This window comes from Anticarsia gemmatalis, chromosome W (assembly GCF_050436995.1).
Source record: "Anticarsia gemmatalis isolate Benzon Research Colony breed Stoneville strain chromosome W, ilAntGemm2 primary, whole genome shotgun sequence".
Taxonomy (NCBI): domain Eukaryota; kingdom Metazoa; phylum Arthropoda; class Insecta; order Lepidoptera; family Erebidae; genus Anticarsia; species Anticarsia gemmatalis.
Genome location: NC_134775.1, coordinates 4,638,124 through 4,652,221, shown reverse-complemented (window position 1 = coordinate 4,652,221; position 14,098 = coordinate 4,638,124). Strand labels below are relative to the sequence as shown.

The following is a 14,098-nucleotide window of genomic DNA, read 5'->3' as shown; positions in this document are numbered from 1 at the left end:
TAATAAATTATTTATACGTAAAAATGCTTAGCGCGCATATGCACGCTAAGTACCTAAGTTTGGTGCAGGCAGAAATGTATGGTAAAACCGTACATATTGCCAACCCCGAAAAGAGAAGAATTGTGCATTAAGAGTAAAGACAACAGTCTGTACAAAGCAAATAATATAAATGTAAACGATAATAGTAATCAATAGCTATAAGTATATAAAAACAAATTGAAGTAAAAAATTTAGTAAAAAATAAGTAAAAAAATAAGTAAAAATTCTAATAAAAAGTAAATCTTGGATTGCTTCTACGAGGGGGTTCCGTTTGCGGCCTCGCAGATGTCGATTGCGATGTTGATGTGTGCTCCGTCATCCTCGCAGGGTTTGAATCTTTTGCCATAGCTTCACAGTCTATGTCTTGATAATCAGGATTATCAGTGGGTTTCGTCATTTTTCCTGGTTGTTTCCGACAGAATCTTCTCAATGTCCACACTACAGCCACTGTCAGGAACAATCCGAGTAATGTATAACATATGCTGTATTGGTGTACGTCATGACTAGATATTGAGTTTAATGGAACGTTTTCTTGTTGCTTCTGTAGCTTAATTTGTCTGTCAAATTCATTTTGTTCAGGAACAGTTGCCCACGTTGCTTTTGGAGTGCGTTGTATGTTCAGATTGATGAGTTTGTTCACTGATGAATTCAGTGAAGTTGCCAGCAGACTAGGTGCGACTTCTATCTTACTTTTGTATATGTTGTGGGAATATATGGAAAGTCCCTTTGATTGTACGATACAATTTTGTCCCAAAGTTAACAAATTGGTATTTGTTATTGTATGTACTGATACGTCATCGTCACATATGATTTGAACGGTGCATTGATCGGCACAACATGTAGTAAGCCAGCTGTTCGAGTCGTGTAACTTGATCCAGGCTTCAGTGCAAGGTGAGTAATATAGGTCGCATGCCGAAGTCACGCGATGACTTATCAGTTTTGCTTCGCACGGCGCATTGTTGTAATGCAATTCGAAGACAGGTAGTACAGCGTTACACACAAAGCTATAAGCGTTCCGTTCTATACATTGCTTCAAGTCTTCAATGTTTAAACTAATGTAAGATTTCTTTCTCAAGTTGATGGCTATGTGAGTTGAAGTTGGTTTGATCCGCTGATATGTCCCGTTGTAGGCTATGGGTATTGGTATTATTTGATACAATGCAAATTCTTCATCGCAGAGTAGAGGAATATGTATCTCGTATAGAACATAGCTTTCAGTGGTTCGTGCCTTTACATATAATAATTTATAAAGGTCTTTGACATCCAGCGCGCTATCAATGGGTAAAGACAGAGTTTTCGGTAGCTTTCCAGCGATGTCAGCCAGCTGCCTGCCGAAATAATCAGGTGTTAGGAGATGCATGTCCATGCTTCCTTTATAAATTTGCGTAATAGAGTTGAGAATCATATCTTGTATATTCTTGAGATTGTTTATGAGAAAATATGCCTTTACTGAGGTCGTACTAAAGTAATTGGTAGCCATCAATATTTGCATTTCGTTTTCAATTTTAGTCAGACTCAAATTTGTTTGGTTCATAAAACTGTTGATGGAATCAAATTGTCGTTTAATGTTCTCTCCAGTTTTCTTTAGTATATCGTTCTCAATTTCGATTATGGATGTCTGATTTTTCGTAAGTTGGAGTAGGTAACTCTCGTTTTCTTGAATGTTTCTAATATCTTCCTCGTATTTGTCAGCAAATCGCTCGTCGAGTACACCAAATAAGCTATTGGCTAAGTATCCGACTCCGTTTATCAAACCGCGCTTTCTTCGTAAAGATAGATGTTTTTGTGGTAGTAATAACATTTCGTTGTATTTGTCTAAAATATCAATCTCATGTTGTAGTTGCTGGACTGTTGACTGACAGTAATTAGGATTCATTATCTCGCATATCTTAGTAACGTGATTCAGGTAATCCTTGATTTGACATGTACTTTGCCAATATGTAGTAAGATTGTAGTACATCAACAGAATCCATTCGTCGTGTATCAATTGTACTTTGCCGATTTCGTCATAGTAAATAGGGCGTTCAGTTTCCAGTTCTCTAATACGAGTATTTGTCGTGCAATTTGACCCGGAAATTAAAACAAACAGTATAGTAAATAGCGTTGTAAATGTAGACAAATGCCCTTTTTTCTTATTGTTTCCTCTTGGTTTATTTGGCAAGTTTTCTTTGGTGGTTTGATCAAGCGTTGACACGTTTTCTTGTAACGGTAATGGTGATAGTTTGACCGTGGGGCGTTTTATCGTTCCTGTTTTTGTTTTGAGAGTGACTACTCGTACTAAACCATCTTTGCCGGGGTGGGTTTCCATCACTCGTCCCATTGCCCATTTGCCAGGGGGAAGGTTAGTTTCTTTAATCAGTACGACGTCATTTTGTTTGAGGTTGCGTACTTCTTTATTCCACTTGCAGCGTGTTTGTAGAGTAGTTAAATAGTCGTTAGACCATGCCTTCCAGAATTGGTCTAGCATATGCTCAGTTAATTGCCAACGTTTTCTCAAATCCATGCATCTGTCATCGGGCTCCGGTTGTGGTAACGACAACGTAGCACTGCCAGTAAGAAAGTGACCCGGGGTAGAGTGTAAAGAGTGTTGTAGAACTCCTCGGGATCTTCTGTAAGCGGGCACAGCGGTCTTGAATTCATGCAGGCTTCCATTTTTGCTAAGAGCGTGGTAAACTCTTCCCACGTGAGTTTTTGTTCGCCTAAGACTCTTCGCAAATGATGCTTCAAGGATTTCACGGCTGCTTCAAATATTCCACCGGCACTGGGCCACGCAGGAGCATTGAAGTGCCACTGAACTTCAAGTTTCGCGATTTCGTCAAAGAACTCAGGAGAAAGTAGTTGTTTGAAATGTATATAGTCTTCTTTCAGCACCTTGCATGCGCCAACGAAGTTAGTCCCGTTGTCTGAGTACATATGCGCAGGCGTCCCTCGCCTCGCACACATTCTTTGAAAGGCCGCAATGAACGCTTCTGTGCTGAGCTCCGAGACAAGTTCGATGTGGACAGCCTTAGTAGCCATGCACACGAAAATGGCGATGTAAGCCTTTGAGGTTTTCACCCCTCTTCCTTTGTTCAGCTTCACATCGACGTAACCAGTAAAATCCACCCCTGTGTGAGTGAAGGGGCGGCTCGGCTTGACACGTTGTTCTGGTAGATCTGCCATCAGTTGAGCGTTTTCAGTTGTGTTGAAACGATGACACTTCACACACCGGCGAATGTTAGCTTTCACAGCTCGATTACCGGAAATAATCCAGTATTGTTGCCGTATGTAAGTAAGCGTTAGCCGGGCTCCTCCGTGCAGTGTTATTAAATGTGCTTGTTGTATAAGTAGTTCAGTGTAGCGGCTGGAGTAGGGTACGATAGCTGGATTCTTCATAGTAGTAGGTAGATCAGAGTACTGTAGTCTGCCGCCAACACGAATGATTCCCGTCTTGTCGAGATACGGTTTGAGCTTGTAAATGTGATTTTTAATTGAAACTGAGTTATTTTGTTTCAATTGCCTGTATTCTTGCATAAATTCAATTTGCTGAACACACTTCAATATGTATTCCGCTGATGTTTTTAGTTCATGTGTTGTTAAGTAAGTTTTGCTTGGTTGCGATTTTTGTCTAAGTGTCGTAATGTAACGCAAAACCCAAGCGGTGACTCTTGTTATTCGGGTTAACGAACTATTGTTATGCAGCAAATTGTAAATAAAGTGTTCGTTTTTGATGCATTGCGGACTGCTGGTCGTGGGTTCGATTCCGCGCGCCTCTTTTGTAGTAAAATGACAATTTTCATTATGCGGCATCTTTGTTTCTTCAAAGTCTCTTAAGAAAGTAGGTCCATGCCACCATAAATCGAATTTCAGTATTTTGCTAGGTAGTAAGCCTCTTGAAGCGCAATCTGCCGGGTTGAGTTCCGATCGTACGTAGCGCCACTGCTGAGGAGGAATCACTGCTGTTATTTTTCCGATTCTGTTGGATACGTATCTCTCCCATTTCGATATATCCCCCTGTATCCAAGCTAACACTACTTTAGAATCACACCAACCATACACTGTTATCTCATGATTTGGTAGCGATTTTTTCACCTTATCCATGAGTTGGGCGAGTAGAAGCGCTCCGCAAAGCTATAGTCTCGGTAGTGAAGTTTTTTGCGTGATAGGAACCACCCTTGTTCTAGACACTAACATAGTTATTTTAGGGTTATCCGTTTCGTCAATTACTCGTGTATATATGACGCAAGAGTAGGCCTTTTCGCTGGCATCGGAAAATCCATGTAGTTGTATAATATTCTGAGTACTGCCAATCCATCTATTTATTTTTATGTTTTTGATTAAATGTAGTTCTTTATTAAGTTGCCACCATTCGTTTTGAAGTTCAGTAGGTAGTTTCGCATCCCAGTTACATTTAGTCATCCAGACCCTTTGGAAGAGTAGTTTAGCTAACACAGTAATTGGTGCGAGCCAACCCAGAGGATCGTATAACTTGGAAATTTGAGATAGTAGGTTGCGTTTAGTCAACGATGTGTTATTGTGTGAGTCATCTAAATTCCAATTAAATATGAAGACGTCATTTTTCGGATTCCAGCCTAAACCCAAGGTCTTCATTGTTTCTTCACTTTTAAAATCAAAAATGTTTTTTGATATTTGATGTTCCGATAAGTTTTGTAAAAGCTCAGGATGATTGCTCGACCACTTGCGCAGATTCATCCCACCACCCCTCAGTAAGTTAATTATTGACGCTTGAATAGTCTTCCCGTCCTCTATAGAGTTTGTTCCGCTAATAAGGTCATCAACAAAAAACTGAGTTAACAGTATTGTCGACGCTTCGGGATACTTGTGACCGTCGTCTAACGCCAGTTGTTTAAGCGTTCGCATCGCCAGCCAGGGTGCACTTTTTGTACCATAGGTCAAAGTGCACAGTTGATACGCCTGTAGGTTATTTGTTGGTTTGTTGCGCCATATAATGTTTTGTAGCGGTTGTTGTTCGGGATGTAACCATATACAGCGATACATTTTTTCTATATCTGCTGTATAGACATATTTGTAGCCTCGCCATTGTATTATTAGTGCTTGAATATCTTTTTGTAGATTGGGACCTTTTTCCATGACGTCATTGAGACTGCAGCCGTCTGTGGTCCTCTGTGACGCATTAAAAACAGCTCTTAGTTTTGTTGTTGTTGAGTGTTCTCTCAGTACTCCGTGATGAGGCAGGTAATTTTGAAATGATGATGTCATGCTTGAAGGCTTCATATGACCTAGTTCAATGTATTCCCTAATAAATTCTTTATACATGGATGCAAGTTTGTGATTTTTCTCGAATTTTCTTTCCAGTTGTAGAAACTGTGAGATCGCAATCGGTTTTGATTTTCCCAGTTTTTCTTCATATCCAGGAACTAAAGGCATTTTCACGACATACTTTCCGTCGGGATTTCGTGTTGTACTTGTTTTGTAGTAAGTTTCGCACCAGTCGTCTTTAGAAGTGTCTCCATCATTTTCTATGATGTCTTCCGTCTCCCAAAACTTCTTCAGTTCGTCAAGATCAACTAATGCCATGTGACAGTTAAAAGTTTCCAACTTGCCACACAGAATCCAGCCAAGATGAGTTTGTTGGGCTGTCGGTGTTTGAGAGTTCCCTTTCAGGACCCCTTCTAGTATTACTTGGGAGTAAATATCTGCTCCCAGCAATAAATCCACGTTTCGAGACATATTAAAGTCAGGGTCAGCTAGTTTCAGACCTTCTATGTGGGGCCAGTTGCTTTTTTCAAATGTTTTAGTTGGTAAGTTATTTGTAATTCGGTTTATTACTAGAGCGCTCATGCTGAATGTAAACTCAGTGCAGCATGATTTACACTCCATCTCTAATCGTCCTTTACAATCGCCTGAAACAGACCCCACACCGGAAATAGTGGCGTTCAGCCGCTTTCTAGGAAGTTTTAGCCGTTGAGCGGCATTTTCCGAGATGAGATTGATTTGCGATCCTTGGTCTAGTAAGGCCCGTAGAATGATGTAGTCACCTTTTGAAGTTTTTACTTTAAGTTCAACTGTAGTAAGTAAAACTTCTGACATGTTGGTGTTTGATAAATGATTCGAGCTATGTTGTTCGGTTTTAGATGAAGGATGCTCATTCCGTATTTGAGAACGTGGTCCCGGGTTTGTATTAAACCTCGAAGTTATTTTTTGCGTTGCGTAATGCAATAACGTATGATGAGGTTTATTGCATTCTTTGCAAGTTTTGTTTGACGTGCATTCTGTTTCGTTATGTTTATACAAACAGTTTTTGCACACTTGTAATTTTCTCACTGCGTCATTTCTAGAGCGTGTGTCCATGTCAATAAACTTTGGACATTGCATGAGCACGTGAGGGCCGTTGCACAATAGGCATTTACCGAACGATGTGTGGTAAATTTTAGAAAACACACCACCTTTTATGGTATTTTCAGATGTTTGCTTGCTGGAAAAATTCTTCATCTTGTTGCTGTCGTATGCTGTTTGTTTTAGTTTGTTTGGAAAATCTTTTTGGTAGCCTTTTGCCGCTTCTAACGCCATGAATTTATTCTCCAAAAATGCAAGAAATTCTTGTAAATCTGGGACTTCTTTCGGGTGTTTTAATTCTCGTGTATATTCAGTATAAGATGTAGAATCCATTTTCTGTGCCATCAAGTAGACAATTATCGGATCCCAGCTTGTTGTATTAAGACCGATGTTTTGTAGGCCATTCATACACTCGTTAATTACGTCATGCATTTTCTTCAGTATGGTTGCGTTCGGTTGCTGAATAGTTGGTAAATGTATCAATGTATTCATCAAGTTGGTAAATTGTAATCTTTTGTTATCATATCGCTGAATGAGAATATCCCAACAGGCTTCATAATTTTCTGCGCTGACTAAGTGTTGAACTAATCTTTCAGGCTCTCCTTTCAGCTTAGATTTTAGATGTTGCATTTTCTGTGATTTTGAAAACATAGTGTTGTTATGTATCGTCTCCAAAAACATCTCCTTGAATGTAATCCACTGACTGTAGTCACCAGTGAAATCGGGTAGTTGAATTCTCGGCGCAGATTTCTGATAATTTGCGTTCGCCCATATCTTTGAGTTCAGAGATCTTTTTAAAACATCGTACTGGCGTTCTTTGCTGGCAAACAGTTCGCAGTATACTTCGTTCGAACCTTTCAAAACTGCTTCTAACTCCCAGTGGCATTTCTCTACGATTTCCCACTTGGTTTTTAAGACGCTTAAATGATCTTCTAACTCCCATTTTTCTATAATGCTATGTCAATTTTCGACATTGCTCGTTCCAGCGCTTTCAAGTGACATTCTTGACGATCCAGCAGTTCCTTGGTCTTGGTATCGCTTCCCTGAGAGTGCGGGATGACAACCTCTGACTGTTTTCCTTCGTACGCTAACAAACGTTGTAGTATATCAATTCGAGTAGTTTCATAAAGGTGTTTTGTTTTTTCATAAATATTTCCCGTGAAATATTGGATTCCTTTGTCCTCCTTTTCAACGAGTATTTGGTGTCTGTTCGTAAAATCTTGCCATAGATTCTCCAAAGTAATCAATCTTTGAGTTAGGTACTCCTTGTTTTTCCGAGTTCCACTGTCCTTTTGATAGTTGGTACAAAGACGCTTGATGGACTCGAATACTTCAGTTTGTCCGGCGATATCAGACATGTTTGCTGTTATCGACTAGTTAGCCGAAATAATTTGTAGTTGGTTTTTTTAAAGAACACGTAGTTTGATGTCTTCTAGATAGTTTGCCTCGAACCACTCGCAGTTCACGTAGTAGCCCGGACAGTAGTAGTAGTAGTAGTTTGTAGTTAAATATTCTTGGACGCAGTTGACCGTGCTTGGTTCACGATGAAGGTTCTAAAATATTCCCTTCTCGGTGTCTGCTTAGGGCACTTGTACTTCTGCTGTGATATGCGCGCCTTCTCAACTCGACTGGTGAGATCCGCTTGTGGAAGGCCAGCCAAGCCGATTCGCTGTAACAGCTAGAAACACTTACCCCAAACAGTAGAATACTCGAAGGACCATTTAATGTACGGGTGACTTAGTTGGTAACTCCGCACATTGATAGAAGATGTGATAGTTAAAGTAGTAGAGACGGAAAATGTAGATTTAGTAATTTATTCAGTAAGTATTACAAAAAAGGTTGAGACTAATTCTTTCACTTAATGCACTCATAAAGTTCGCGAGTTAAAGGTATTCGGTCAATGTTCAACTGGTCAGCGTTTCTTGTAGTCTAGCTTATTTATAATAAATTATTTATACGTAAAAATGCTTAGCGCGCATATGCACGCTAAGTACCTAAGTTTGGTGCAGGCAGAAATGTATGGTAAAACCGTACAGATTTAATTTAATTTATGTTATGACCAAAGTGTGTTCGGTAGTGTTGGTAGGTAGCAGCTACTTACATCATCAATGTTTTATACCAGCATAAATATTGTTAAAATCATTTGGCGATTAAAAAGAGTGGCCAGTTGCCAGCTCTTCTCATTGGCCCTACCTTCCGAACTGGCAGTAAATTCACTCTCTGTATCATTGACTATCATAAGTGTCAGCACTTGACCTAAATGAATAAATGATTTGATTTTGATTTTGAAATTCAGGAATTAAAATGTTTAAATTTACTATATTGTCGTAACCCAATAAGTCTTAATAAAGTTAATATTAACTCAAATTTAGGTAAAGATGAAGTAGAAAATGTTTATACATTAATATGTAAATATAGAGATGCTTTTGCGCAAAATTTGTCTGAGTTTGGATGCACTAACATTAGCGAGATGGAAATTAAATTGTCTAATAATACCCCTGTAGTTTACCGCCCCTACCGTCTAAGTTATAAGGAAAGAGAGATAGTACATGATATGGTTAGGGAACTATTGGACAATAATATTATTGAAGAGTCTTCATCGTGTTATGCTAGTCCGATTATACTCGTATCAAAGAAAACTGGAGGCCATCGACTATGTGTAGATTATAAAACTTTAAATAGTCGCACTGTTAAAGATCATTATCCTCTTCCATTGATCGAGGACCAGTTGGATCGGTTGAGTGGCAGTAAATATTTTACAACCCTAGACTTGATGAGTGGCTATTATCAAGTTCCAATTAAAGAAGAATGTAGACATGTTACGGCTTTTGTTACACCTGATGGTCTGTACCAATTTAAAAGAATGCCATTTGGCCTGGCTAATGCACCTTCGGTGTTCCAGCGGACTATGGGTCGAGCTCTTAGGTTAAACCACGCTAGGGACTTTGAGAGCAATGAAGTTAGAGGTATAGGTGGTGGTGATCCAGCTCTAGCCTATATGGATGATCTCATAATACCTTTTCAAAAAATTTTGACCAGGGAATCGAGAAATTAGAGAAAACTTTTCAATTATTAAATAAAGCTAAATTAACTTTAAATATTAAAAAAATCTATTTTTTTCAAACCTCTATAGATTATTTAGGTTACGAAATAACAGGTGAGAGTATTAAGCCTGGCAAGGCTAAGATCAATGCGGTCAAAACCTTTCCAATTCCTACAAATGTCCACGAAGTCAAATTCAATTCATAGGTTTAGTCTGGGTTGTGAAGGTCAGATAGGCAGTCGCTTCATGTAAAACACTGGTATCCAGCTGCATCCGGTGAGACTGGAAGCCGACTCCAACACAGTTTGGAACAAAGGCTAAGCGAATATATATATATATATATATATATATATATATATATATATATATATATGTATATATATATAGTCTAGTTATTTCCGGAAATTTATAGAAAGGTTTTCAATAATAGCGCGGCCTTTAACCGATCTAACTAGGAAAAATTGTCCGTGGAATTGGGGAGAGTAACAAAACAAATCAATGCCTTTGAGACTCTGAAGACTAAACTTATTGAACGCCCATTATTGACACTCTATAATCCTAACTATATTACTGAATTACATACAGATGCAAGTAAAATCGGGTTGGCAGGAATACTCTTGCAAAAGGAAAATGAATATGACTCATTTAAACCAGTGGCGTATTTTAGTAGAAAAACTTCAATTGACGAACAAAAATTTCACGCATATGATTTAGAAACTCTCGCGGTAGTTGCATCACTTCAACGGTTCCGCGTATATTTATTAGGACTACAATTTACAATAGCGACTGATTGCAATGCCTTAAGATCTACGTTTTCTAAACGAGATCTACTGCCACGAATTGCCCGATGGTGGTTAACCTTGCAGGAGTACGATTGTAATATTGTATATAGGCCTAATCACAATATGACGCACGTAGACGCATTAAGTCGGAATCCATCCGAAATACATGAGGCTAGTAGGGTCAAGTAGGCAACACTGACTCGGATTTTTTCGGATGCTGAAATTATCATTATAAAATTAAAGTAGCGAGCTGAATTTCACACCCGTTATACTTGGGTTATTAAACTATCTTCCTGCATTATCACTTTTCCAATAAAGACATAATTAAAGTTGTTACAGAATGTTTTTTAAAAAGTGGGAAATGAGCCACTGTGTACTGGTACTGGTCTTCATTGACTCAACCCTGTAGTGCACAGTGACTCTAACAGTACAGAGTAGCTCATGATATAAATATTCAACAGTGACCCAAACAGTACACAGTGACTCATTTAAATATTCAATTAAAACTATGATTTATTTTCAGTTATATGTCTTAATTAAAGTCATACATTAAACAAAAGTGATAGTATCAAATAAAATGTAATGAATATGCCTATTTAATTGTACTTACTGTACAGTGTACACAGTGACTCATGAGCCACTGTAGACTTCTCAAATTTGAGTCAGTGAACACGCCATCGCCATTTTTCATTAAATGACGCACCAATCGCACATTGTTTATCGAATTGTAAGCTAATCTATGCCACTGTCTAGTGCATTAACGGCACTATCAATTAAAAATGTAACAAACAATAAATCTTAGGACTTTAACTAATAAAATCTCATATAATTTACCTTGCAAAGTAATTTTTGAAGCACCGAAGCACAAAACTATCTGCATCACTTTCATGCGGCGCCAGAGATGGCGGATGATTGGTTTATACGTGTTCGGGTGTCGAACGCTTACGATTCGTGAAAGAGATGAATAGATATTGTTGTTCTTTCTAGGAAATCTACGCATGAGTCATAGTACCCGACTGAGCCACTGATCCCTACTTGACCCTACTATGTATAATGAAGTCGAGTCGTTACAAGTCTTAAATATCACAAAAGAAGATTGGTTGCTAAGTGTTCAATTAACTGACCCTAAAGTATGTTTTATTAAGGATGTTTTGAATGATCCAAAATATAAAGACATTATAGATATCAAACAAAATTTTCTAATAAGGGATAACCGATTATACAGACAAGTTGATGGTAATTTAAAATGGGTAGTTCCACGGGGAGCCAGGTGGCAAATATGCAAACAAAATCATGATGATATTGGTCACTTTTCTATAGACAAAAGTTTATCTAAAATTAAAAAAGATTTCTGGTTTCCAAAAATGAAAAAGTTTATTGTTAAATATGTAAAATCTTGCATACATTGCGCATACGGGAAAATACCCGGTGGCAAAAATGAAGGTTTTTTACACCCGATACCCAAAAATGATATTCCTTTTGATACTGTGCATATTGACCACCTAGGACCACCCTTTCGTAAAAAGCTCAAAGGGTAATGTTTACTTGCTGGTTGTAGTGGATGGGTTTACAAAATTTTGCATAATTAAAGCTTTACGTAATTTAAAATCGAACTTAACTATTAAAGCGTTAGAAGATATTTTCACCACATTCGGATTTTCTAAACGTCTCATATCTGATAGAGGTACCTCATTTACTTCAGATGAATTCCAAAAGTTTTGTGATAAAAAGCATATCAAACACATTATGAATGCAGTAGCTTCACCTCGAGCCAATGGCCAGGTGGAGCGCTACAATAGGACAATATTAAGTGCGCTAACCTCGTACACTGACAGGGTAGGCGAAACAAAATGGGACTCGGAATTAGGTAATATACAATCGGGTCTAAATAATACTTTGAACAAGGGTATAGGTAAGACTCCATCAGAGGTCTTATATGGTCGCAGTCTAGTTCACGAGAGTGAAAGTATTATGAGTGAAATATTTGACGTTACTAGGTTAAAAAGAACGGTTCGATAAGACCCGAAAAGAAGCTCGCAAGTATAAAATAGGTGATTTGGTAAAAATTAAAAAACGGGTAATTGGGAATGAAGGACAGAGTAAGAAGTTATTACCAGTATATTCAGGTCCATACAAAATTTCGAATGTCGACCATACCAGGGACTAACGCTGGCAAAAAGCACTATTGCAATATCTGGGCAGTGGATCAGATACAACCGTGGATCAATATAGGTATTAATCAGTTGACTTCTGAGTCGGAATCTGATGAAGAACGAGCAGGTTAACTAATAATTATTGTAGCGAAGTAAATGAAAGACATATGCATGAATTAAATTATATGTACGTAACTAGCTGACCCGCGCAACTTCGCTTGCGTTACATAAGCGTTAAAAAAATTCCCCGTTTTTGTAACATTTTTCACTGGTACTCTGCTCCTATTGGTAGTAGCGTGATGATATATAGCCTATAACCTTCCTTGATAAATGGACTATCTAACACTGAAAGAATTTTTCAAATCGGACCAGTAGTTCCTGAGATTAGCGCGTTCAAACAAACAAACAAACAAACAAACAAACAAACAAACTCTTCAGCTTTATAATATTAGTATAGATTAGTATAGATAAGCGTTAAAAAAATTCCCCGTTTTTGTAACATTTTTCACTGGTACTCTGCTCCTATTGGTAGTAGCGTGATGATATATAGCCTATAACCTTCCTTGATAAATGGACTATCTAACACTGAAAGAATTTTTCAAATCGGACCAGTAGTTCCTGAGATTAGCGCGTTCAAACAAACAAACAAACAAACAAACTCTTCAGCTTTATAATATTAGTATAGATAGTATAGATTAGTATAGATATAAATGAAGCAATAAAAATTGTTTAATACAAGCGTTCCGAGTAAATCTAAAAAAAAAGAGGGAGAATAAATTAATTGAGTAACGTGATGGATATAATTTAATGATTTGTAGAATGAATTGTATGATTCTTTATAAAGTTTTACACTGACTTTATTTTAATCATATTATATTATATGAGTTATGAGTTATGAGTTATGAAAACGATGATGACTGTGGTTTAGTTGAAAATGTTATGATGTTGAAAATGTGTCGGTAATAATTATTTACCCTAAATTGACGATATGAGATGGAAGTTGTAGGGTGGTCGGTATGATATGGTTAATGAAGCTTTCGTTGCAACCAATGAGTTTGGTTGGAAGACGTAAAGTGGTTGACCACCGGCGAAGTCCTGCGGTGCATCTCACACTTGATGCATTGTCGCCCATTGGAAGTCGTACAGTGGCTGGTCATTGAGGACTAGTGAAGCTGGCGGTGCAATGGGAACAATGTTAAAAAGGTTATAATGATGTTAATGATAATGAATGATGATGATTATTAAAACAAGAATGAAGTATGAGTTGAAAATATGTTACTTTACCTTAGAATAAAATGTTTGTAATATATTATTGATTTAAGTTGTGCTAAAATAACAATAAAATTATATTGTTACTTATCAATTTGTGTCATAGTTTGAGGACAAACTAAGTCAGGAAGGCCGATTGTTATCAATAGGTTTCTTAATTAGATGTTATAATACTATTGGAACATTGTTCACTTCCGGAGGCTAATTTGATTAATATTTTGAATTGTCATTTAACCGGGAGATCGTAGTACTGGTTATTTTTACTATTTTATTAGTTGCTAAAATCTTAATTGATATTTACAAAAACACTAATGACTTCAGAAGCTAATTTGATTAATATTTTATAATATTGTACAACAGGAAGTCAGTGGTGTTTGAATTATAGAAAGTAAAAACGGTCACGCGAGTATTGTCAAACCGAGGGTGTAAAAACACTTGTGTTAAGATAAAAAGGGTCAGTTCTGTTGCAATAAAGGTGATAATCGTTACTCTGCTCGTTTTATTGCTAAAACCAC

At 37.6% G+C, this 14,098-nt stretch overlaps 1 protein-coding gene across 1 annotated transcript; it reads right to left on the bottom strand.

Moving 5' to 3' along the window:
• Positions 1-2,532: 2,532 nt before the first annotated feature.
• Positions 2,533-6,090, bottom strand: LOC142985844 (uncharacterized). The gene is made up of 2 exons (XM_076134086.1): positions 4,859-6,090; positions 2,533-3,442 (listed from the first exon to the last, which is right to left on the bottom strand). Exons 1-2 carry the CDS (start codon positions 6,088-6,090, stop codon positions 2,533-2,535), a joined length of 2,142 nt encoding a protein of 713 aa, XP_075990201.1.
• Positions 6,091-14,098: the final 8,008 nt, after the last annotated feature.